Below are 27264 nucleotides of genomic sequence, written 5' to 3'. Positions count from 1 at the left end.
TAACTTTTGGAATTTTTGCAATTATTTAGTCATTGTAAACCATTGCGATATGCATATTTGTGATATTTCAATAATTTCGATATATTGTGCAATCCTTTTGGTAACTGATTTAAAAGGAAACATTTGTTTTTCCTTTACTTCTGTGCCTGTGAAAGAAACTTTGTGTCTTTGGAAGAGACATGAATTTCTTATATGGGTCTTGACATTGAAGTTTTACATTGTGGTTTAAAGTCAATACACACATAGGCTACACTGAGTTTACCTCACAGCAGATGCTGTGTATGGAACTCGATTACACCATCAAAATTATCTGAAAATAATTTCAGTCAACAGGAAAAGCATTGTTTCAACTCCAATTATAGTTGAATTTTACCTCCCCCTGTGTACTCTGAAATGTCAGCATGTGTTTTTTCAATATTTCACGTTTGAGAACATAGCCACACTTCTTCACCTTTCTATCGCTCAATAACGCTCTTCGCCATTGGGAATTCTTAGCACTCATCTCACCACAGGAGTTCTTGTATTCTCATTGAGTACACACATGCAAGGCAAAGAGAATTTTGTGCTGACCTGACTTGTTATATAGATAATGGATGAAATGGCAAAGTGACGGACAGACCTGAAACATGGACAGTATTTCAAAGAGATGGGGTGAGCTCTAAAACTTATTGCAATTCTCTACACATGCAGCGGAAGTATTGTGATAACCGCTTGCTGCATAACAAGCTGCCACAAGACCGTCTGGTTAATTTTAGTATTAGCGAGCAATATGTACATGTTTGAGAAGCAGTCACGTCTGTGATAACACTCAGCTCTGTGCATGTGTGGACAAGCCTCTGTGTGTATAACAAAACTGGATGACCTTCAGCTAGTGAAAGAACTGTTGAGAGAAATTTACAGGCTAAAATTTGACATGCCTCATTTATTGATTCCTCACATAAACCAATGATCCTTAAAAGCCAATTTTCTTCATCTTTAATAACCTTGAATGCATGATCAATACAGCCATTTTTTTTGACAACTGTCACATATTCAGGTATGTTTACATTTGGTGTGATGTAATTTTTTTTCAGTTTACTTTGCACCAAGATCCATTCATGATACAGACTGCACATAAATGCTAAGATGTTCTGCCTGCCAACAAAAGCCTTCATGAAAGGAGATAACAATCTTCTTTATCCAAAAGGTCCATGGGGTTGTTCTTTTTTTGTGTGTGCTCATATTTTCTGCTCCACAGGATGTCACTTCACTTAATTTCCACTTCCTCATCTAAAATCATACTATTGTCCTTGTTCATCTTTTACACACTGACTTTTCTCATAAGAAAAAATTAATTAAATGAAAAATAAGGCATTGTAGTCTTTAAGTGCCCATGTTAAATTTCCCTTTAGCCAAGACTTTTTGGATGGAGTGAAAGGTTGTAATTTTTGTCACCCACTGGAAAACAGCCATGGTTTTTCTCTCACGAGTACATCGATGTTGATGTCTATTGTTGGATGTGTTTAACAATCAGTGGTTCCGTTTTGCTAAAAGACACATCAGAACATAGCACTTTTCAACAGACTTGCGCACTGCTGATTTACAGATGGTTTCCACCTTTTCTAACCGTCTATATAATCTATAAATAGATTTTTACTCTTTTACTAATTAGAGACATCACAAGGACGCAATTTCACTGTCATTTGCCTCTCTTCCTCTATGAACCGAGGTTAAACTCATTCATGCACTTGTGTTGTGAATCTTCCCATCTGTCTCTGAACTGAGTAGAGGTCATCTATTCGTCTCGCTTTCCATTCACGAAACCTCTAGGCTTTCGGTCCGGTCTTTCGTCCTTCCGTTCCTCATCGTTGTCTGGTGAAAAGGTTTCTGAAAGCATTGTTATAGTTCTTGTTGAATGCCGTGTAGATGAGAGGGTTAAAAAAAGAGTTTGAGTATCCCAGCCAGAGAAAGACACTTTTCCAGACAGGGGGGATATCACATGAACACAGCGGAATGATGAGCTCGGCAAGGAAAAAAGGAATCCAGCAGAGCACGAACACGCCAATCAGGATGCCCACCATCAGAGCCGCTCTCCTCTCTTTCTGTTCTCTCCACGTCTCGCCATCCGTCTGGAACGATACGGTGGCGTGGCGAACTGTGAAGGCCATCTGCGGCTGGCGTTCTGCCTCTTTCACCTGGCAATCGACAAATAAGATCAGGAGACTGGACAACACTTTCAACATTTGAACAGTAGTCAACCACCCTATGAAGTCACTGCTGGAGATAAGTTAGCCCCAAAACATCAGGTTCGCTTTCTTCTACAACCCTCAAGTGGAAAACTGCTTAGAATTTAGGTGACTAAGCTGGCAAATGACCAACAAAATATACAGCAAATTTCTAATGTATAATTAACATTTTGAAACAGTATACCTGAGCTTTTCCATAAAACCAATCCCTACCAGTTTCATCGGACGCACACGCCTGGACTAAAGTTAACTTCCGGTTTGTGTTTGGTTATAATATAAAAAATATATATATTTAACTTATAGTAATATTAATTTATATTAATACTTTATTGTATATTCATTGTATTAAATGAAAACTACTCAAGAGTTATAGATTCTTTGCCGAGGTCTACCAGAAGTTAAGTTTAGGCCACATAACGTTTGTTTATGTTGTTGCCGCTGAAACCGTCTACAGCTATAGTCCTTTCATTAGAACATATTAAATCTTGATTTTTTTTAAACATCGTTTTAATAGCTTTGTGTTTGAAAGGCTGGAGTTGGGTGAGACAAGTACTATTCAAAACAAAGCATGAACATTATGTAAAGAGTGTCTGTTCGTGCCTTTCTGACCGACAAAGGAGGCAATGATTGATTTTTGAATTAGTTTATGTTAGTGAGATAAATGGAGTGTTTATTGTGAAGCATCCATGAAAACAGGCAGTTTGTGAGCATGAAATACAAAGAGATACTGTATAAAGTAATGTTGGGAAATAGATGAAAGTCTACAGAATGGTTGCCTAAAACGAAAATGTAAATATGAATAAACTGTATTAATATACATGCAAATTGGAATATGCATTATGTGAAGGTGTTGTGTGGTGAAATTTTTATGAGGTTTCATTACAATATTGTATTCCAGATTATACTCTGTGCCTATAGATGGTTACAAACTGAAAATATGCTGCATTGGTAATCAATCTGGTGAAATGTCTTAATACCAAATGGCAGTATCCATGGTTTTCATGCATGACTTCTAAGAGGTGTGATAAATTTAGCAACACAGACAAAGGTAAGAAATAATAAGGCAAATTATGCAGAGATAGTAGAAGTCAATGAAAGTGAAGAACAACATTACTGTGAGGGAGAATAACTGACTGTGTATCTACTGTGCATTACAACTTTTCATCAGTCCATGAAGGCAGAAAATGAACACAGAACACGCACATAAATACACACACATATACTGTGCCAAAAATCTATGCAACTTCCTTGCTGCTTCACTGTCCATTCAGTTCATTTTGTAGGATATCTTTAGGATGTTTTATGCATTTTGTTAACACTTCTAGTCAAAGTAACCCACAGTGTATTCAAGGTGTACTGTATATTTTGTCATTACGCATGTTGTGTTGGAACTGAACACAAAGTGTTTCATAGGTGAACCCATAAGATTACTTAGTCTTAGGGACACAAATTATGTTTTTCTCTGGGAAGAAAATTATATATTTACCACTATTTACCAGCATTTTTATTATTTTTGCCACTCTGCACACGTGAAGGATATATCTGTGCTGCCTTGAAAATCCACCCAGATGAAAGCGTTTCAACAGACAGGATTATAAGCAAACATTGGATTCGGATGCGCCTAGTTGCTACTGTACGTACACTGCCTGCAAAGCTTTTTATTCATCTTATGCCTTGTTAAGACAGAAAAACAAAAGAACATACAGTATATGCAATATTACTATGACAACGTGTTTCATACTGTGATTATTCTGAATGATATTCTGGAGATTGAACAAGGGCTGCTCGATTATGACAAAAATCATAATCATGGTTATTGTGGCCAATATTGAGATTCCTATTATTTAACATGTTTACTCACTAACTTTTGAAACAACAGAAAATAACAAAAAACTAGGCTTTTAAACTGTGAATTCAACTGAAAAATAAATGTAACGAAATAGCACAGCTGAACCACTATAAAGGAAAGCTGTGCGCTGTGGTTTTATATCACAAGAAAAGAGTGGATCCTTGCATGCGGCACAATAATCATTTTACCTCGATTATTTAGTTTTTGTAATTGTTGAAGGCAAAAATTGACGATTACAATTCATTTTCGATTAATTGCACAGCCCTAGATTGAAGACATACCCAATTAATGACAGGATGCTCTTCGAATGAACATACTGTTTTAAATGACATGAGCCATTTGGGCTTGTTTGAGGTTAACTGAACGATTGAAAAAGAAATGAATACCTTTTAAGAATAAGCTCATTAAAACACAACAAACATTATCTGGAAATCTCTAGAGAGAAAGATACAGAAATTCATGTTTACAAATTGTTATTCTGTGAGAGAATGGAGTGAGAACCTTATTCTAATTATATTCTCACACTTGGTCGTGTCTCTGTGTGGCTGTGTGTAAATGCAGGGCCAGGTGTCAGCTCCTGTGGGTTGAGCTCTCTTCTGAAAAATAGCTCTCTTCTCTGCGCTGGTGAGGTGACTTCATCCTTCAGCACAAACACTTTTCTATTTTTCCTGTCTTTTAGCCCTTTTTGTTTTTGTTTGCTCTGGCTCAGCAGCTGTGGCCAGACGTGTAAAATACTGCCTGACAGTATAGGAAATGCACGTCCACATCCAGTGTTTGTTTAACATATTACGATGTCTTTAGGTATTTGAATTTTAAAGGCAACATAGGTATGATATGATATGCGTATGGTGTCCCACAATCCTGTGCGTGTGGTTTGGCAGTGGTGGTATATCGGTTATCAATTTACATATATATGACTATATTTCTACTCAAAAACAAATTTATAAAGATCATTTGAAATGTTCTAGATTTTTCATTTTGATTTAAGGGTACTGTGTGTAAAGGATCTATTGACAGAAATGCAATATATTACATAACTATGTCTTCAGAGGTCTATAAAGACCTTACATAATGAAGCATTACGTTTTTATTACCTTAGAATGAGCTACTTCTATCTACATACACCGCGGTACCCCTTACATGGAATTCGCCATGTTGTTGTTGTTTCTACAGTAGCCCTAAACGAACAAACTGCTCTACAGAGTGCACTTCATAAATACATTATTTCCTTCAGCAAAGAAGCGAAAATGTGACGACATCTTAGTTTGTGTCAGCTATCGCAGTACTTTGAAAGGGAGGGGTGGAGTGAGCCGTTGGTTGCAATTCACAACTTCACCACTAGATGTCGCTTAATTTCATACACTGGACCTTTCAGTTACAAATTGATGTAAAAATGTTATCTTAAAAAAAATGTGAATGCAATCATTAAATTCAACTAATAAATGTCTGAATAAACATAGTCCTCTCTTTGCACTTTTAACTAAGTTCATCAATCATTAAATTAATCCCTTTGTTCAAATTCACTCAAAATGATGGAGCATCAATCATTATATCACATCACATTTTACCTCAATGACCTCAGCCATGGGTGTGATGGTGTTGGTCTTGCGAGAGCCAATGCGGAACTTGGCAGCCTTGTAGATCTTCCAGTAAACGAAAAGAACCACACAGAGGGGCAAGTAGAAGGCTCCAAAGGTAGAGAAAACTGTGTAGGAAGGTTCCTGGCTTACTTGACAAGCCAGACTCTCCTCTGAGTAGGTCTCACCCCAACCAAAAAGTGGAGAAAGTGAGATAACAGAGGACAGTAGCCACGTGAGGCCTATCATCACATTGGAGATTCTCTTACGCGTCTTGAGCGTGTATTCCAGGTGCCGTGTGATGGACCAGTAGCGATCTAGGGCAATGGCTGTCACGTTCCAGATACTGGCCGTGCAGCAAAGCACATCGCAGGAGATCCAGACCTGACACAAGGCCCGTCCCAGAATCCATCGACGACCATAGAGCTCCCTAACCAGACTGAGAGGCATGACCAGTCCTGCAACCATCACATCTGAAATGGCCATGGAGGCAACCAGATTGTGGGGAACGCGATGGAATGTGCGCACCCTCAAGATGGTCACCAACACGAGAAGGTTCCAGAGGAAAGTGGCCACTACTAGCATGGCCAGCAATGTAAGGGTGAGTACGCTGAAGACAGAAAATGGCCGATACAAATTACCCGATTCTGAGCCACCGGAGAAATTTGCAGAGAAAACTGTAACATTGGTCATGGTGGCGTGCAGCAGTGTGCAAATATGGCTCTCATTAGAGAACAAGGTGAAAATCAATCAAAGTCACAGTCAAGATTGCTAGATTTATTTTTTGATCAGGTGTGATTTTATTGTTGATCATTTATTTGAATATATTTGCACGTGTTTCCAAGTAAGATTTGTGTTTTTGCCACAACAGTTGTCTGTAAGCTCACAGTTCTGTATGTTGAACCGGCAGGCAGTTCCAGGTATTGCCTTGCCAATGAGAAGTTATATTATGCTTGGCCATGTTGATAGAATTAAGAATCTTCAGCAATTTTGAAATTCGTCGAAGGAAACGCATCTGAAGGTGTAAGAAGCCATCCTCCATCCTAAAACACAAGAAAAAATGGTCATACATGCATATTACATACATGCACTCCAGTATCCCTCAAAATCACCTTTAGCTAGACCAGCCAACCCAATCTCACAGGAATTCGTAACTATTTTACAAGGTGGCTAAAGGGGCACTCACATTATAACAATAACTATAACATTAACTGTAACTATAACTATATTTTCGTCCACACCAGCAGACGATAACGTTATAGTTATTCCAAGCGCGAGCGCTGCAACATTACAAGTCACTAAAATAAATGTAGATGACCTGTTGATGATGCTTTCGTTTTCATTACCGAACGCCTTTTCTCCAAAATATGACAGCAAAAGATGCTCTCTCTGAAGGCTGAAGGTGCGCTCGTGTCCAGGATTTAAAGACTTGCTCTGACTTATAGCCGCGGTAAAAAATAAGAGAACGTTCCAAATTTTCATTACAGTCCAGTGAGTCTTTGTTGAATATCAACAAAATCAAACCTCAGGAATGACATAAAGTCATCCAACAGCACTGTGATAAAAATCCAGGTCACCACTCAGAGGAAAGGAAAATCAAACAAGAGATCTCCAACTCATCTCACATCTTTATCCTAGACAGAAATTAGATCAAGTGAACATCAAAATGAGACGTAAGGTTAAGTCTCCTGCTTCTCACATGTTTCTCCTGAGAAAAAAAAATGTTCTCATATTTCTCAAACATTCTCATATTTATCTCCTCTAAAGTTTCATAAGAGATCCCCGTAACGTCTCACACTGTGCTCAGACTTTTCTCCTTAGCTAGAGACTCTAACATTCTCACATTTATCTCCTCTAAAGTTTCATAAGAGATCTCAATAACATCTCACACTGTGCTCAGACTTTTCTCCTTAGCTAGAGACTCTAACATTCTCACATTTATCTCCTCTAAAGTTTCATAAGAGATCTCAATAACATCTCACACTGTGCTCAGATTATTCCCCTTATCTAGAGACTCAGCTATCGATTATTTTAGTAATAGAGTATTCTACAGATTTTTCCATCGAAAAAATTTCATATATTTAGTTTATTAGTTATATATTATATCATTATATTTTTTACATTACTTTTCATGAATGTTTGTCGAGATATCTGGGAATTTCAAGCTTCAGTATCCGCTTCTCAAAAAGAGCATCAGCCAACTACAGGGGACACAGGGAACAACTCCAAATCACTTTGCAGCTTTTGTATTTGGTCATTCTTGCAGCTTGGACAGTAATTATTCAGTTTGACTCAATCAGATTGAATTCCTTGTTTGGAATATGCACTGCATATACAATGCTGGGCTTTAAAGATAAATTTAAATGAGTCAGCCTTGATATTCAGAAATGTATAATGCTATTTAAATTATAGTTTCTATATTTACAATATTAGTAAAAATAAAAAATTTAACACATTTCTCCTAAAATTTAATTTAAGATATCTGGGGCTGGTTGCAAAACTTCTTAGACTAGTCTTAAAGGTTTGTCATCATTTTTTTAAGCCTGGTATAAACTGATTGCCCTTTGGTTACCCTAGTGAAAAGTAAATATACTAAAATGTATTTGAAATACATTTATTAGTATACTGCAAATCCATTTAGTACATCTTATGAAAATACACTGCGATTGTATTTGTGGTATACTAAATTGATGTACTTAATGAAAATACACTGCGATTGTATTTGTGGTATACTAAATTGATGTACTTAATGAAAATACACTGCGATTGTATTTGTGGTATACTAAATTGGTATACTTAAAGTCTGCTAAATTGGAACAACTAATTTTGTACTCAATATATTTTAATTGTGCAGAAATTGTAGTCCAACTAAAGATACATTTAAGTGTATTTGATTGTGCTAAAGTGGAACTATTGCAACTATTGCATAAATATAAATACTATATTATAGTTATTTTATTATTAGAGTTATACCAACCCTACACCATGCCCTGTGTTTTTCTGTTTTTCTTATTTTCTCCTGTAAAGCTGCTTTGGAACAATGCACATTGTGGAAAGCGCCATATAAATAAAACTGAATTTGAATGGAATTGAATAGAATTATCCCCTTTACAAGATCAAATTCATGTATTGTGGTTTTTCAACATTGTGCTGCATTAGGTATATGAAACCTCAGCAGGAATAAATAGCAATGAAAAACTGCTAGACAGTTCCCTGGGTAATTATCTCATCTTTACATGCCCTTTATGCTTCGGGCTGAGTTTTTATGCTAACATACTTTTTATGGTGCAGAGAACTTGTCCTTCTGTACAACAGAAACCAAGTTCGGTGAGTGCTGAATTTTTGAATGGAATTCAACATGCCCAGAAAGAAAAATTATTTTGAATTTCTTTAATATTACTTGTCGGCTCATTTATTATTTATCACTCTAAGGGGCTGTGTCCACCGAGGCGCATTTACGCAGCTGAAAACGGCAGGAGCTCAAAGTTCTGCCCAAAGTTGAGCATTTTTCAACTCTGGGCGCCCAGTCGAACGCCGGCGCTGATCGTGGGAAAAACGCATAGCACCAGCACTGAGCGGAAAAAAGTCAACTGATGGCTTTTTTTAAAAGCGCAGCGTTACCGTTGAAAACAATTGAAAAAACACGCCGGCCGCAGGCGTAAACGCCTTGGTGGACACACGGCTTAAAATTGGGTCCATGGAGCCCACGAAGTTTGAAATTCTCTATCGAGTTCTAAATGCTTGCCAAACTGATTCAATTCAATTATTTGTAGCGATTACATTTAAATAGCAGACTACAGTTGACTGCTTTTCCACATATAGATCTGTCTGCAACAATGTCATGTGTTAAAGATCCATCCCCAAGTTAGGGTTGGGTACCGGACCGAATTACGTCGGTACTACCGAGTATCGATTCACATTAAATCAATCAGTGCCAAATTTCGCTACAACGCATCGGGTGCTGTGTGAGAGCAGGTACGTGTAACACTAAGATTAAGTAATAAAACTCAAATAAAACGAAAATGGAGCATCAGACTCCCACCGGCATACATGCGGGGTGCAGTTGAAGCGCAAGACTCTGGCACATGCGCACATACACAAAAGGTAAAAAAAGGAAGCATAGGCAAATTGCTCTTAAAGGGGCCACACCTTACACCACTCGTTACATACGTTAGAGAGAGAGAGCGAGAGAGATCATTTACGCAAAGCGAAAATAAAACCGCTAATAAAGCAGGCTGTCCTAATCAACGTACAAAATGAAAATAAACACTCGACTCTACATATGGTTATCATATTTATATTATTTATTTCACTTGTTCTTGTTTAGAAAATTAAGCATACACCCGATTCCACCCCAGGGCAATCAACCTCTGGCGGAGTATGCCCGGACATCTGCGTCTCGGAGGGGCTTTCTGCCAGAGGCGCTCTTCAATGCATACTTCCTGGCGGGTCTCGTCGAACCTCCTCCTCGGGCCATTCGCGAGAGGATGATCCGAGGATCCTTCCAGGAGCTGCTGAGTGGCCTCCCCGTCAGCTCCTCTCCTGAGGCACCACGCTCCTGCCTAGCGTCCATCCCGGAAGGTTGCGTCATGGGTGTCGTGGCCCTGGGGAGTTCAACGGCAGCCTCTCCATCGTCCACCAGCCTCGTTGGCAAGCGGGGGAGTCGAGCGTCCTGGGGAACCACCTCCGAGGAGTCCCAGCCGGAGCCAGCTGTTCCGTATACCTCCTTCCATCACCCGACCACCAGCCGGGTGGCTAGGCGGAAGAAGAAGAGGCAACGGCGGGCAGCGTGGACTCCTACCCGGCTGGTGCAGCCGGCATCCAGCCCGATGTCCAGTCTTGTGTCCAGTCCGGTGCAGCCGGAATCCAGTCCGGTGCAGCCGGAATCCAGTCCGGTGCAGCCGGCGTCCAGTCCGGCAATCCAGCCGGCGTCAAGCCCTGTCCGTCCGGCGATCCAGCCGGCGTCAAGCCCTGTCCGTCCGGCCTTCCAGCCGGCGTCAAGCCCTGTCCAGCCGGCCTTCCAGCCAGCGTCAAGCCCTGCCCAGCCGGCCTTCCAGCCGGCGTCAAGCCCTGTCCAGCCGGCCTTCCAGCCGGCATCAAGCCCTGTCCAGCCGGCCCCTGGGAAACTGCCAGGGCCAAGGACTGTTCCCCTCAGGGCTCCCCCTAAGTTCCCCAGGACTCCGCGCCCTCGAGCGCAGCCGGGGACGGGGACTTCTCCCCACCTCCCTTTTGGACTGCCCCCTATGGGCCCTTGTTTGGCCCCACCCCCCCTCCCATGTTTGTTGTTTTTATTGTCGCACCCCAATCCCATTGTTATTTTGTCTTGTCTGCCACTGATTTTGTTTTCCATGTTTTGTCTGTTCATGTCGCTGTCTCAGTCGGTCTCGTCCGTCTACCCCTTGGTGAGCACCTGGAGGTGCTCATTAAAGGGGGGGCTTCTGTCATGGCTCTGCTTCATTTAGTCATGTTTTTCTTAGTCCTGTAGCAGAGTCATGACAAAGCCTTTGGTTATGTGTGGAGAGAAACATATTATTGTCCTTTTGACAATAATATACGTTCTCTCCAGTGTCTCGTCATTGGCTCCGCTCCTCTCGTTTCCTTGTGATCTTTCCCTGAGTGTTTGATTAACCACACCTGCCCCATGTCGTTATCCCTCGTTTGTGTTCCCCTATAAATACCCTCTTGTTTCTTTGTCTTGTGTTGGTGGATTACGTTGTGTTTGCGTTCTGTGCGTGTACCATGTTTGGTGTTTCTCAGCGTCTCAGCCTTGCCTTGCCTTGTCCTGTCCGTGATCCTGTTTTGTTAAGTTGTTTTAGTGTTCTTTAGTTTTGTTTGTTTACTGTTCTTGCTTTTGTTTTGCCCCCTCGTGGGAAGTCTTTGGTTTTGTATTTATCGCTGTTCTGTTTTCCCCATCGAGGGTGTTTTGTTTTGTCTTGTGTAGTTATAATAAAGTCATTTGTTATCCCCGCACTCTGCCTGCCTGCATTTGGGTTCTTCTGCCACAGCCGTGACACACACATAACACTGCGCTGAACATTTAAGTTAGTTAAGGCGCTTTGTGTTTTCTGTCCACCAATGACTAAAATCATCTCATGAAGTCCCGAAACAAAGTTATTAGTGACAGATTAGAGCAGTCGATGGAAAGAGGTGAGTGAGGCCGTCAAGGTGCAGTTTGAAGCTGTGAAGCAGCTGTATTATTGTATGATCAACATACATATATACATACACACACACACACACACACATATATATATATATATATATATGTAACTCTTTCAGTATCTCTGTTAAAAATGTATATTACAAATAAATATGTTATTTTCAGTAACGATGCTGTTAAATATATTTTTATGGACTTTTCAAGTTTTGTTTTTCTATATTATCTAATGGTCTGTTAATGGTGGAGGCCTCATGGTTTAGGTAAATTATCACACTGCATAAATAAATGATTATGTGTGTGACGAGGAAATAGAATAAGCTGGTAGTAATAATAATGCTGTAGTTATTTCTATAGTCGTTATTTCTTTTGTGTAAAATTTCAACAAAATGTTGAAATTGAGAGGTTTGGAGGTTTGTTTTTTATTACACAGAGAGTAAAGTACCGGAAAAAGGTACCGTTTGGTACCGGCACCGAATTCCAGGTACCGTATTGGTAACGGTACCAGCTAAAAAGTGAACGGTACCCAACCCTACCCCAAGTACAAGCATCTTTATCCCAACGGCACAGTCAGCCATGTTGAAAAGTAGCAGTACCTTTATTGGAAGCTGTCAAGGAGGCAGACATTATTAAAAAGTCAAAAGGCTTTGGTTTTCATTAGTTCCTGATTCAAATTTAACCTCTGTTGGCCTTCAAAACCCGATTACAGTACAAAGACCAGCGAGCTTGTCAAGACAGCTCAGCGGTAGAATCATAAAGACATCAAATACCTGTCAAAACACAACAGCCCAGGGAACGTTACAAGCTGTCATATCAGTGATGACAACAATGAGAAACTTGCCCCGGTGATTGCTGTGAGGTTTTTCCTCCGGATGAAATTAATTAAACTGACACAATGAAATCACACTTTCATTCTTTTCGTTGAAGAGAAACCAACAAAGTATAAAAAGGAAATATGACTGGTTAACAACAGTGACAAAAGAGCACTGATGTGTCAACAGGCATTTCGTGTTGATTAACACACCTCTGGTTGCCCGTAGTGCATCTGATTACCCAACATGCTCATCAGCAAGTCTGGAGTCTGTCCTGACAGAGGGAACAGAGAGGAAACACGTAATGTCCATACTCGACAGGCTCATTTCCACACGCAAGCACAGAGGAACACTGATTACATATTCTCTCAAATTTTCTCTCAATGCTGCACAGCACTGTTTACTCTGTTGGTATGACAAAGTCATATGTTCACACTGTCACTGCTGAAGTGATTCATAGAAAAGATCTGAGATCTACATCAAAAACGTCCTTGTTATTTTGGATAACATTCATCCTTTTTTACCAATCATTATCCCCACCCTTTCATCTTTCTTCATTTTCTGCATCTCTTCACCTCATCTTTAAATCTTTGCCTTCTCTGATCTCTCTCCTCTCCCATCTATTTTATTAGCCTGTGCCCAGAGGCATGAAATTGGACACACATCCACCTAAACACATACTCAGAAGAAAAAAATTAAATGTCTTGGCGGTGTACAACTAATCATCTCTGACAGTTACCCCTCGCCGTATTCACCAGGGCTGTGGTCATATGCTTACAGATTATGACACCTGTCATTTACGGCCATTCACACGAATAAGAGTAAAAATATCTGGCTTTCTGAAACTTGAGAAAATAAAAAACATCCTGTAGTGGTTTTTCTCTCATTGACTCGTACCCCCACGTTTCCGAGACAGAAAACGACAGTCAGAGACGAAGAGACAAAAACATGTACACCAGTAAAATTGTGTCTCATCTCTGGGACTCGATCCTTAATGGAGTATTCACGGCTATTGCTCTACCTCAATATTTAACAATGTCCTTGGGGTAATCAACTCAATCAATTAACCCGAATAAACTTTCCTTAAGTGCTCCATTGTTTTTTAACCTTAATCGACAACAACGTTTAGCTTGTTGACCTGATAAGTAAAACTGAGATACACCCGGGTTATAGGTTCATTTTCAAGTAAAGGTGACCCAGGATAGATACTGAGATCACAACCCTGCTCTGTCATTATCAAGCTCTTGTGCGCAGCAAATAACCACAGGTTGCTGCAGTGGGCTTGTCTCTGCAATCAGTGCAGTGTGAATGAAAAGTTGTTCAGCAATGGTACGTCAGTCTGTTAATAAGACAACACAGTGTAAAAAGTCTAAATCTGCATTCGTTACTCAAATCTGTATGGCTTCATTTCTTCTGCAGAACACAAAAGAGGATATTTTGTAGAATGTTGGTAATCAAACATCGGCACTACCCATTCACTGGCGTTGATTTTGTGTCAATACAATAGAAGTGAACGGGTGCTGCCGTTGTTCAGTTACCAACATTATTCAATTTTTCTGTGTGCCCTGCAGAAGACAGCAATACAGGTTTGAAACGATAAAAGGGCAGAAAATGTCCGATTTTTTGGTGAACTATACCTTTAAGAATGGATTTCTACCAAATCCAGTCAGGTGCTATGAGGTTGATTTGATATTAGATGCACACGAATTCATTTACATATACGAATAAAATTTTACATTATTTGACCAATTTTTTTGTTACACAAACAAATTAACACCCACATTTAAATGATGCAGTGTAATACTGAACATTATTAGCCAGACCAAAAAATGCACCATATGAAAAAAATGCACCATATGAAAATGCACCATAAATCTTTCAAATGACAGGTTTATGCATATAAATAAAACATTTGCCTCCATAACACAATTTTGACAACCAATAACATTGTGTCATAATTTTCTGGTCCGGGAAACTTGTGTGGACCGGACCTGGGCCAGAAAAATTGCTATGTGTGTACTTCTCAAATTACTTGTACTTGCCCACCCAATCAGAAGTTTTGCCCACACTGCCCTCCACCCAGAGCTGTTGAGAGAGAGGATCTGTGAACCGCCGTTGCTGTGAAAAAACTGTTCCATTGCAGTAAACGGAGTTGGCGCAACTCTCTCTCAGCGACTCTGCGTCCACCCTGCCCCCACACACCACATAACAACCAATCACAAAATAAATGCGATATTCAAGTCAGCTCCAGATTAGTTCTTTTCTGTTTTCCCTTTTTTTTGGCAAGACAGTCTTAGCTCAGTGGTCGGGAACATATGGCTCACGAGCCACACGTGGCTCTTTTCAAAAATCATGTGGCTCGCCTGGTGTCTTGGCCTTTACCAACATTTGATCGTTAAAAAAACATCATAATACATATGAATATTTCAGGTTGTCCTGGCCAGTACACGCATGCAGTGCTATGTGCAAGCGTCACGTCACTAATCAATGGAAAACAACGTTTCTATGGTAACCTCTTGCGCCCGCAGCCCAAATGAAGCTACCCAGAGCACGAGGAGTTTAGAAGAGCGAGCGTCATGCTTTTATTGAAAGTTGCGGCTCTCTGTGGCGTATGATACAGAACTCGTTGCTTCCGCCCACCTGGAAAATCACTTGGCCCACCTTTCATCTCATATCTGGAGCCGGGCCTTGTATATGTACGAATTATGTCAGACAGATAGGAAGAAGACAGCCTACAAAGCAGTTAGAGGCAGTACATACTGTGGATGAGCAAAAACTGTTTTAAGTCACCATGAAATGGAAGTTGCGATTTAATTCTTTTCCGTATCGTGACGTATAAACGGCTTCTGAAATAAAATAAAAATGTAGGGTGGGGCCATATTTGCCCTTCCCATTTTGATTGGTTTGTACTAAGTTGGGCCTGGAGGGAAGGGCTAAAAATGCCTGGCCATTGGACAGTCAGTATAGACCTACCCTTAGCCATTGAGAGAAAAGGTGTGTTCGACTTCACGCAGTGCCACACAGACCGATCGGCGGCTGACATGAAGTGGTGCATGCCGATTCAAAATTTAGTCCCACTGGAACCGGTGTCATGACAATTTGAGTCCCCTCTCGAAATCGGTCCCCTTTAAGACCCCGCATGAGTCTGTTGCCTGAAAGAACTTCTAATGGGTACTCTTTTTAGTGCCTGATTGCAATTCTTACAAAATTACATTACGATTTACGTCACTAGTACTTTGTTAAAATGACCATTATTGTCTTTTTCACTAAATGCTTCATATAATAGTACATAATCGAGGCTATGGGATGTGAAATCATGTTTTAGTTATTTACTATAATAAAACCATGGACATTTTTAAATATCAAGAGTTTTTTTGCTTGTTAAGCTGATGTTGACCCAGAAATACGGGCGTGTATGTTACACATCAAGCTTATATGCTCATATGTTTTTCGTAAAGTTAAATTTATTTTACCTAGCGTATTTAGCTCGCTAGAAGCTTACACAGCTTTGGTTAGCCATACAACAACATATCGAGATAACAACTTTGTGATCAGGCATTACAACTACCTACTAAATTGAGTTGTAAGCGGACAGAATTCACACGAGGCCCGAATTTGTCATGACGCCGACGCCACGTGACTTTCACATGTGGCATCAAAGTACTGCGAGTGTTTCGAGAACAGCTGGCTAGCTCAGCCGGCGCAGCATCTCAGGAGTGGCTGCACCAGGCTGTGATGATGACACAGCTTGTCATGGTTACACCGCATGACAACAATCACATGCATTTCGGGTTTATTCTAACACCTTCAGATCAACTAATACTTATTAATTCATGTTTAATGAATTTAACAGCTAAAACTCTGTTCGTATAATCATAATATGTTATTTTGTGTCGTTTAATAAAATAAAAATGAAACAAATACTGATTGAGGTCGAACACACCTAGAGAGTTGCGCCAACGGAAGTTCAAAATTTTCGAGTGTCACATGATTCATGGAGCCTTCAAATAGTTACAGGAAGTTATGTTTTCTCTTTAAATGCTTTGTTTCTTTAATTTTTTTTATTAAAAAAAGTTTGAAAGGTTTAAAGTTAACCTAAGTTGGTCTGTTTAGCCGCAGTTTAAACATCCATGTTAAGTAAGCCACAGAGGTCAACCAGACATTGCAAATCACATTCAGACAGATTTTTTATAATTTCTTTTTTATATTACTTACATTTGGTAGGCTCCAATGTTATACATTTTTGTGGTAGAAAGTATTTGATAAAATGCATCTTTGTCTCGAATGGGATTTTTTAGCACATGCTTTAACTTTTACTGACTGACACAATTTAAAAAATCGTCATGATTAATAAACATTATACTTGTTAAGGGTCACTTTCTATATTTATTTACCATAATATTTCTGTGCAATTTCGGCATAGCGCTTTTTGTTGTTGTTTATTGTAAGCCTTTTAAGTCTTTTAAGTGCTTTTTAAGTGCGGTATAGTGTGAAAAAACTTTGAAGAGGATGTTTGCCATAAACATTGAGGAGTAATGTTAGTTTACTACAAATCTTCCATTGCACATGCTAAAACAAGTCCAAACAAACTGAAACAAGCAGTGGCAGAGTTTGTGTATGGCAGAGTATGGCAGTTGCCGTACCCTAGCATTCAGACAAACCAGTGGAAACAAAGTGTGCATATTGATGCTCATTAAAGATAATCAAAATATTTTAGACTACTGCATATTTTTAGCATGGGCGTTGGAAGCATGTATATTTTAGAGTGTAAAAACGACACTCAGTCATCAACAGCTTCAATGGTGTATGACAGGGGTCTTCAACTACTTTTCTTTGAGGGCCAGACTCCAAAAGTATAAATAGGATGCGGGCCAGTTTTTTTTTTACCATATCCTCATTTCTTCAGTTATTTTGTATTTCTGTTATTTTTTTCGTTTTGTTCCTTTTATTTTTGTTGCTGTTACTTATAGGCCATATATTAAAACATGCACACAAATATTGCATCCAGTATTTGTGCCTTTTCATGATATTTAATTAAAAGGGATATTGTCTTTTTAACTGTATTTTATATTCCTTAATGCGTTACTTTACCCAAAAATTGCTACTAATTTACTCACCCACAGTTCTCCAGTACATCCAAGATGTGGGTGGCATTGTTTTTTCAAGAAGATATTTATGAAGATATTTGATTGAATTAAAGTTAAATCAATAGAAGTAAAAAACGCAAATACATTCAACACAGAAGTAATCCCTGCCCCTTGTGACGTTAAATAAGCGTCTTATAAATCAGTCAATTGATCTGTGCAACAAACTGAACGCTATTATCACATCTTCGGGTGAATTCCAATCGCATTCATGTGCCCCACGCACTTATAGGGCGAGTTCTGGGGGAGATGAACAGCTGTTTTTCGTAAATATAGCTGTTATTCATAATGAATGCAGTAATAAAAACTACACCGTTTCCCCTTATCTGAGACAACCGTTCACGTGGTGTACCCTTCCTACAGTTAGCCTATACTTTCAAGGGCACAAAACGCATTTTAGAACGCGACCTATCGCGTGCGCAAACCGATTGCCTGTGGCTGTGCAATGCATTGCTGATTATAACGTTGTAAATAACATTAAGTTTCTTGGACTGACCGATCAAATCGCTTTATAAGACGTAAAGCATTATGAGCCGCGGGAATTACTTTCGTTTTGAATGTAGCAGCGTTTTGGGCTTTTAAAGATGTGGCGTCTCAGGAGGACGTGCATTTAAAGCACACCGTTCTTAAAGTCTCTCCACTTATTTGAAATGTTAAGGCGGGCCAGGTAAAGATGATTGACAGGCCGCCAGTTAACTAGCCCTGGTGTAGTGGGTAAGGCGTACTAGTAATGTTTTACACTATCACGTTGCAGGTTCGAATCCACCTTTAGCTTGTCTACATTTTCACCACATATTAGATCATACAAACATTTATTTTCAACAAAATGAAGAAACTATTTAAAAAATGCTGGTGTTAAACAGGTGTTTAATAATAAAGTGTATGGTAAGGTAAGTAGGTAAATTCATTATTGACAGATGCCAATAAATTGGCAATAGTTATTTTTTATTTTAACAGTCACATAAAAATCTCATCTGTCCTAGCCAGATGTATAAATATTGCAAGATGAATAATATTTGTTACATTATCTGTGAATAATTCAAAAATGTACTCCATGTGCCAGGGTTGCGCAGTCGCAGTCTACTGCACTAAATATCCATGCGTCTTTTGGATTAACATTACCTGTGTATTCACTTGGATGAACTTGTCAAAGATTTTGCACTGCTTCAACCTACCTGCTACTTATGCAATAAACGATCTCAGTTGGTGTTCCCGTTATTTTGGACTTTGATTACTTCCTGTTTGCATACCATGTTTGTAGTCTTTTGTAGTTTTGTGTGTTAATTAGTTTCCTGAGGTGTTTCTTGTTTCCTTGTTATCCCAGTGTATTTAAGCCCTAGTGTTTCCTTTGTTTGCTGTCGGTCTTTGTTTTTACGTTCCTCGAGGATTACCTTGGTTTGTTTTGTCTCTGTTTATTTAATTAAATTCTAAACCGCAAGTGGATCTACTCTCTGCTTGGTTACTCATCGTTACAGTTACAGAGTCTTAACTTCACTTGCTGTGTTGACCAGCTCCACGCGATACTAGTAACTTCCGGGAACTATTGAAAGACTCCATGAACCGCCATTGCTGTGAAAAAAACTATGGCAGTTTCTCAATATGCATTCTTGTCTGTCCTTGTGTTCTTTTGGACTCGTGAAACGTCATCAGTAGCAGCCCAAGTACTGTTCCAATTCAAAGTTCACAACTAGACAAGAACAGATAAAATTTCCGGATGTGTCCTTGATCCGCCCCTTTTATCAAGGATGCATTGGGAGGTGACTTATGTGAACTTATGACGCTATATTTCCCAACATGCATTGCGCAGCAACAGCAGTGGAGCAGTAAAACAGCTAAATGCGTATAATATTACAGTTATTTTGTCACAAAATGTAGTTTTAAGAGTTTAGGCGAGAATGTATGTGTTTAAAGTTAAAATCTGCAGTTGGTTAATAAAGATCGCGTCTATTTTAAAATTTGCTGGGAGGATTTCGGAGATGTGAGCTCCAGGCAATCACCGGGCGCTCATGTACCCGCCCAACGCAGCCTCACCTTGGCAAGTGTTTCTGAATCTCACGGCTGGCTCTGATGAATCTGCAGCGGTTAAACATGACATATAATATAATATAACAGGCAATCTTTGGTCTTATAAATCTCTTGTTCCTGGGCAAATCGTTTTAACTGATGGCCAAGTTAAGTTTCACTTTTCTATTTTTGATTTAATGTTGTACTGGAGCGCTTCCTACTGGAGTAACATTACTTTTGACTAGGGATGTAACGATTCACTCAGCTCACGATGCGATGCGAGTCACGATTCTGATCTCACGATGCGATTTAGTCACGATTTACTCACGATTTATTTTGAAAAAATGAGTTGAAACAAATTAGAAATGAACAACTTCCCTTGCATTATTTCTTAAATGCTTCACGTTTCTTTGTATGATAAAATAATGTTTTATTTCAAATAACAAAACTAAACTGCAATTTTATAACAAATTAATAATAGAAAAAGTCTCTTTAATATAAACAAACTAATACTGTATGTGCTTTTCTTGGATTTTTTTGCATTTAAGAAATATCAGCATCCACGTTTAGATTTGCAGTGAAAATAGCGGCCCCTGCTGTTCAAAAAATGTATCGCAATTCAGTTCAAGCCTCAACCGATTTGAATCGTTGCTCATTACAACCGATTTTCAACCGGCTCACGGTGAATCGTTACATCCCTACTTTTGACTAAATGATTTGCTTGATATATGCCCTGTTGTACAAACTTCTTACACTTTATAATAAAGCATTGTGTTTTGCATCATATTTCATTTTATTCTAAACAAAATCAGCCGTGTTGCCAGAGTTTAATTTTTTTTTTCATAAAAACGACAGGAAGCACTGTCATCTAATTTCATTTAACTTCTCTTAAGCCTAAAGCTACATTAAAATAAATAGGCTATTAAGCGAAACAGGATGCAATGTATTTGACTGAGTGACGCATCAAGTACTCTACTATGGGATCAGAATTGTTGCAATATTCTGAATAAATAAACTATGATCTGCAAATAAATATAGAGTTTCACAAACATTTTTTAAATCCACATATGCTCAAAAAAGCGAACCATAAATATATGTTAGACATTCCACAAAATAAATGGAATTCACAAATAAATACAATGAGATTTGCAAATAAAAAAATATTTACAAATTTATTTTAATGGCATTTATTTGTAGATCACTTTCTGCACATATGTGGATCGCTTTCTGCACATTTGTGGATCGCTTTCTGCACATTTGTGGATCGCTTTCTGTGCATTTGTGAATCGCTGCACGCATTTGTGGATCAGTGCACGCATTTGTGGATGGCTCTCTGTGCATTTGTGGATTTTGAAACATTTCTAAAGTCAAGACGTGCACACAATTCACAAATAGGTGGACTCCACCCACTATCTACGCAAGCCAATCGGGTAACTTCCGCTTTCGTTGTCCAATAGGGCACGTTCTAACTTCAGCCAATCACGTTTTGCTCTGCACTAAGATTCAGGGAGCTAACATGGTGGCTAGTGGCGGTCTAAAGTGCGTGATATACTAAGAAATGCGAATGGCCTCTTCTTTATACTACTCAGTAATGATTGTTTGTGTTTATATGCATTGTCCATATGTTAGTAACAAACGACTGAAACGTTTATGACTTGATAACAGCGTGCACGGACTGGGGTGGACAATCCCGGTGACTGATTTGGTCTGCTGCAAGCCAGCCGTTTTATTGTCTTTATGTATCAAAGTGATAAATTCCGATTTTGGCATTCGATAAAATATAATCTGTTTCCCCGATACTGCATGGGTAAGCAGCTAGTTCGCGCCGGACACTCAGCGCGTGCCTCCTTTCAATGTGTGCAACGTTTGCATTGCAATGTGCTGCAGCTGTCGGTATACTACCAGTACATGATGGCAGAATTAACGTGGAGGAAATCATCAACACTGTGAATTTCTATGTCATTCATAATTCAAAATAAAACGTAATTTATTCAGTCATCTCTGTTTATCCCATTCCTGAATGATCTCTGCTGTGGTTTAACTGTTCTGTATACTGTCTAATTCTTGCCACAACAAAGGATGTTGATCCTTTGACTATGATCTTGTGCACACAATATATTCTCAAATTCACACAGCAACCCCAAAAGTAATCGATGTAGGCCTAGTAAAATTTGTGTTTTCGAACCTTACCATAGGAAATATTGGTATACAACTGCAGATAATCAATTTACTGTAGTTAATAATAAGGGCTGTGGCAGTGCTCTTAGTATAGCGTGTTATACGATATACGTCTCCATTTTTCCTTGTGCTAAATAAATCAATATTGTTGGGTTATAATTATGTATATATTGCTGCCTTTTAAATGACACATAGGACAGCTTTAAAATACTGTTTATTTCATTTATTTATTGGCAAATAAAAAAACAACGGGGGAAATAAGAACGCAAGGGAGGCAACACAACTTTTCTCTTCGATGAAAAAAGTATGAAGCAAAATATAAAATTGCCAAATAAAAATGAATTGAAGCTAAATGTACAAATTAATGGGTTCTCCATACAAATGCACAAATGGCACTATTACATGGCATTTCAGTAAATCCATTTTCATACAGAGATCCCGGAAAATATGCGGAAGATGTGTCCCGGGATGACGGGATCGGTTGATTTTGGTTCACACTGCCAGTGATTTTCTGGAACCTGTGCGTGCTTTCACACACATCCTAAAGACATGTGACGTGTAATGTACTGTAATGTAGTCGGGAACGTAGCGCTGCCACGGTGAAGGAATTTTCCTTGCGGTGATATTGACTTTTTTATAGTTCAATAGCGCGGTTTGCTATATTATAACCGCATTCCTATTATATTTAGTGCCAAATAGGCCTAAAAAAGCTCCTAAATGGGGTTATTATATAGCATACATTGTTGGTTTTTAAATGATAAAGATATAAATTTAAAACAAAATAAGTACTTTTTATGTAGTCTATTTATTGGTAAATGCAGAACACTGAAGAATGAGACGCAAGAACCAAGGTATAGCCCATCAGCTGAAGTTAAATATAAGAAAATATGAACATATGAAAACAAAAGCAAATTGCATGGGCTTGTTGGTGCAAATTTACAGAACCTCAATAAAAATGATAACAGAACGATGCGCAGTTTTAATTAAAAATGTGTCAGTGGCCTGTTTTTACTAGGCTACTTTAACTGCAATACAAAAGGCAATTATTTTGTTTTACATCTTTTGTTTAGAAAAAACAAGCATGCTCAGGTAGGGTCAAATCAGTCTGTTAATAAAAAAATCGCTCCTCCACGTCGTGTACATCAAGAGACGTACAAGACTTGTTTTGAAGGTTGCTAAGCGATCAAGTTTATTAAAGTTCTCTACCATTGTAACTTTGTGTTGATCGATGAAGTCATTTAAAACTTGCTGCATTTAGAGGCAACATATTCTCTCTCAAGTTCAGTTTACATGCTCGGGACACATACAAACACTCGAGACCTCCGAAGAGTACAGCGGATATTTCAGACTGTTGAGCGAATCACTGGTACTACCCTTCCCACTGCAAGAACTGTACTCTTCCAGAGTGAGCGAGTAAAAGGGCTCGCAAAATCACTCTGGACCCCTCACACCCAGCACACTTTCTCTTTGAACTGCTGCCGTCTGGTCGGCGCTACAGAGCACTGAGAACCAAAACAGCCAAATAAAGTTTCTTCCCTCAGGTCATCTACCCCATGAACAGTTAAATGTTCTCCCCACTGTTCAATAAATATGTGCAATACTAAACTACTCACTTATACTCATATTTATTTATTATACATATGTTACTGATTTAATATATCATACAGCTATCCCATTCCCTTACACAATTTGTATAAAGCACCTTATAACTTGTATATATGTAGCACATGCATACAATATAGCATCCGCTGCTCTTTTGACATATATTGTTTTTTTTCATATGTGTATTGTCTATTACATATTTATTTTTTTATATTTTGTTACCTGTGTCTCGTCACTTGTCACTTTCAACTGTATGTGCACTGGCAGCTTCTGTCACTAAGACAAATTCCTCGTGCGTAGCGCACATTTGGGCAATAAAGCTCCTTCTAATTCTGATGTATGTTCTTTGCGTTATTATGGGAAACTTTATATGAGCTGTTCATATGATAGTAAATGTATTATACTACTACAGTATTTCTGTGTGGGGAATTGTGGACAGAATTGTCCCACATGGTCATCTTGCAATATAGCCTACTTACGCTGCTACCACTATAAAGACAACGCTTACTATTGTTAATGTTATGGGTAGTGTTTCTTACAGTGATCATTTTTGTCATGGCAAAGAGTTAGACAGTAGCCTATACAGAACAGTTTAGCCACAGCAGCAGAGATCATTCAGGAATGGGATAAACAGAGATGACTGATTAAATTACGTTTTATTTTGAATTATGAATGACATAGAAATTCACAGTGCTGATGATTTCCCCCACGTTAATTCTGCCATCGTTATACTGGTAGTAGCCTACACCGACAGCTGCAGTGCGCATTGCAATGCAAATGCTGCGCACCTTGAAACTCCACGCCACGCTGAGTGTGCGGCGCGAACTAGCTGCTTACCCATGCAGTATCGGGGAAACAGATTATATTTTATCGAATGCCAAAATCGGAATTTATCACTTTGGTACATAAAGACAATAAAACGGCTGGCTTGCAGCAGACCAAATCAGTCCCCAGTCACCGGGATTGTCCACCCCAGTCCGTGCACGCTGTTATCAAGTCATAAACATTTCAGTCGTTTGTTACTAACATACGGACAATGCATATAAACACAAACAATCATTACTGAGTAGTATAAAGAAGAGGCCATTCACATTTCTTAGTATATCACGCATTTTAGACCGCCACTAGCCGCCATGTTAGCTCCCTGAATCTTAGTGCAGAGCAAAACGTGATTGGCTGAAGTTAGAACGTGCCCTATTGGACAACGAAAGCGGAAGTTACCCGATTGGCTTGCGTAGATAGTGGGCGGAGTCCACCTATTTGTGGATTGTGTGCGCGTTTTGACGTTAGAAATGTTTCAAAATCCACAAATGCACAGAGAGCCATCCACAAATGCGTGCACTGATCCACAAATGCGTGCAGCGATTCACAAATGCACAGAAAGCGATCCACAAATGTGCAGAAAGCGATCCACAAATGTGCAGAAAGCGATCCACATATGTGCAGAAAGCGATCTACAAATAAATGCCATTAAAATAAATTTGTAAATATTTTTTATTTGCAAATCTCATTGTATTTATTTGTGAATTCCATTTCTTTTTGTGGAACGTCTAACATATATTTATGGTTCGCTTTTTGAGCATATGTGGATTTAAAAAATGTTTGTGAAACTCTCTATATTTATTTGCGGATCATAGTTTATTTATTCAGAATATTGCAACAATTCTGATCCCATATCTACTGTCCATTTCTAATATAACCGGACTAAGTACTCCCGTCCTCACGAGTTCAAACTCACGAGTCTGAACTTGCCAAGTCCGATCTATAGCAAGGACACAAGTCCGTTCTTTGCGTTCATGGACTTGAGAACGGCCTGTTCCATTGGAGTCAACGGAGTTGACGCGACTCTCTCTCTCTCAATGGCTCTGGTCCTGCCTCTTTTTTGTTGCTTACGTCATGTGGTGAAGAGTTGTTGTTGAGAGGAGCTTAATGTTTTTGATTAAAGATTACAAGTGCAAATGAATTAAAAAATAATAATGGTTTGCACGGATAAATCATTTATCATAATCACTGCAACACTGTGCAAAACACAATTTCCGGATCAAAGGATCTAAACTCTTTCATTTGAGCAGCTCTGTCATTCATATCAGGGTCTCGCGGGGTGATAAAACAATGGGTTCTCTCAGCTCGACTCGCACCAGCAACTTCATGTAAAACCTACGTCTGTTCACCACACTATGCCGAAACACCTCACTTTAACAACACCAGCCTACTTTGAACTTGTTAAATTCAGGAAAAATATTCCGTCATTTATCCAGAGAATATAATGATGCAAAAATAAAAAATAACGTGTGGTCACCGCAGACACATATTCAATCATCTTGTTCAAATACAGCCAGACAGAAAATGAGTGTTTTGTATATGATGACAGTATGCTTTGTTTTACGACTGTCTCTATTTGATAATCACTTTTTAATCGTGACACATAAATCCCAAAGGCTGCCCAAGGGTGTTGCATGCGGATACGCGCGGTGTCTCCACTGTAACGTACTTCAAGATGTTCTCAGAGCAATATATCGCACAGAAAAGAACAACTATAGAAATCACATCTGAACTGACACCCCGAGCACTTATTTCTCAACCGATTTGTGTGAATGCACAATAGTCCGCTTCTACCTGGTAAATGTCGCCAATGCACCACACTTACAGTACCATAGCGATGTTTGTAGTTTACATAGATCATATGCACATTAAGAGCTTTCATTACTTACCATTGAGTATAACACCTGTACGAGTACGTCGCAAAAGTACGGATCGCCTCGCTTTATCCTGCGTTTGCTCGCAAAACTGCTCTACGCACCTGAAAGCGTCTTCATCTAAACACTCGGTAGCATAACGTTACTTCAGTCGAGGCTTCAGCACCGCATGTGGATTGAACCAATGTTTGGCACGGGGGTGCTGCTTGATAGGAAAATCGTGTCGTTAAGTGTTTAATATGCATTAGCAATACTCTTAATTTGCTTACAATTGCATGTTGTTGAACATATTGAGAAAGGTGTGCATGTTTGGAGTGTTTTGAGTTACAGAGCAAAAGCGTGACAACCAAGCGCAAAACTTTTCACATTTCTCTACGCTTGTCATGCACAAGTGAAGAGTTTTCATATGGGTGACATCCAGACAGTAATAGGATGAACATCACGCTCTGTTACACATTATGCTCTATGTCCATATTTAATTAGTTTAATCCGAAACCAATTTTAGTTGCATGGGTTTCATCCCTGAGCGCGCGCATTCTTTAGGGAACTGCAAGCAGATGAGAGATTAGTGGTCACGCGCCTTAAATAAGGCTTGGTGTGAATGTCGAGATTCACGGAGATTCTTATAACTCAGGCATGTGAAGAGAAATCGTTCTCTTTAAATTCTGATCATGAAAATGCATTCCAGCAACAGCTTATTTTATTGTTGCGTTACTTACTTATTGTTGCGAAACTTATTTTAAGATGCTACAATAATAACCTCTGTCATGTGATTTGTTTTCTCTCACAGACTCACAATAAATTGAGGTTAAAAAGGTAAATGAATGAATGCTGTAAATATTCTGTTACATCACAATCGTTACACTTAAACTAATATGGGAATTTGGTCATTTATGTGTAGGCCTATCATGTATGCATGTATGCTTTCAAGGATATCCTTGAACCTTTAGGATATGTAAAGCTCTGTCACAAAATATGATGTCAACAATGCATTTCTTCCCAGTTAAAGCAAGCTAAAAC

General features: G+C 39.1%; 2 protein-coding genes across 3 annotated transcripts in view; one reads left to right on the top strand and one right to left on the bottom strand.

Annotated features, from left to right (window-relative positions):
* LOC130554537 (uncharacterized) overlaps window positions 1-5636 on the top strand; it is a 93659-nt gene extending 88023 nt beyond the window's left edge. For both annotated transcript variants that reach the window (XM_057334262.1, XM_057334271.1), the window contains one exon: window positions 4636-5636. In XM_057334262.1, the coding sequence (XP_057190245.1) occupies window positions 4636-4856 (221 nt within the window). In that variant the 3' untranslated portion in view covers window positions 4857-5636. The remainder of the gene's footprint in view (window positions 1-4635) is intronic.
* On the bottom strand, window positions 897-26399 carry htr5ab (5-hydroxytryptamine (serotonin) receptor 5A, genome duplicate b). The gene is made up of 3 exons (XM_057334228.1): window positions 26260-26399; window positions 5643-6694; window positions 897-2174 (listed from the first exon to the last, which is right to left on the bottom strand). Exons 2-3 carry the CDS (start codon window positions 6342-6344, stop codon window positions 1842-1844), a joined length of 1035 nt encoding a protein of 344 aa, XP_057190211.1. The 5' UTR covers window positions 6345-6694; window positions 26260-26399; the 3' UTR covers window positions 897-1841.
* Between the last annotated feature and the right edge of the window lie 865 nt (window positions 26400-27264).

This window comes from Triplophysa rosa, linkage group LG1 (assembly GCF_024868665.1).
Source record: "Triplophysa rosa linkage group LG1, Trosa_1v2, whole genome shotgun sequence".
NCBI lineage: Eukaryota > Metazoa > Chordata > Actinopteri > Cypriniformes > Nemacheilidae > Triplophysa > Triplophysa rosa.
Note: the sequence above shows the minus strand (reverse complement) of the source record. Positions and strands in the feature narration are given on the sequence as shown.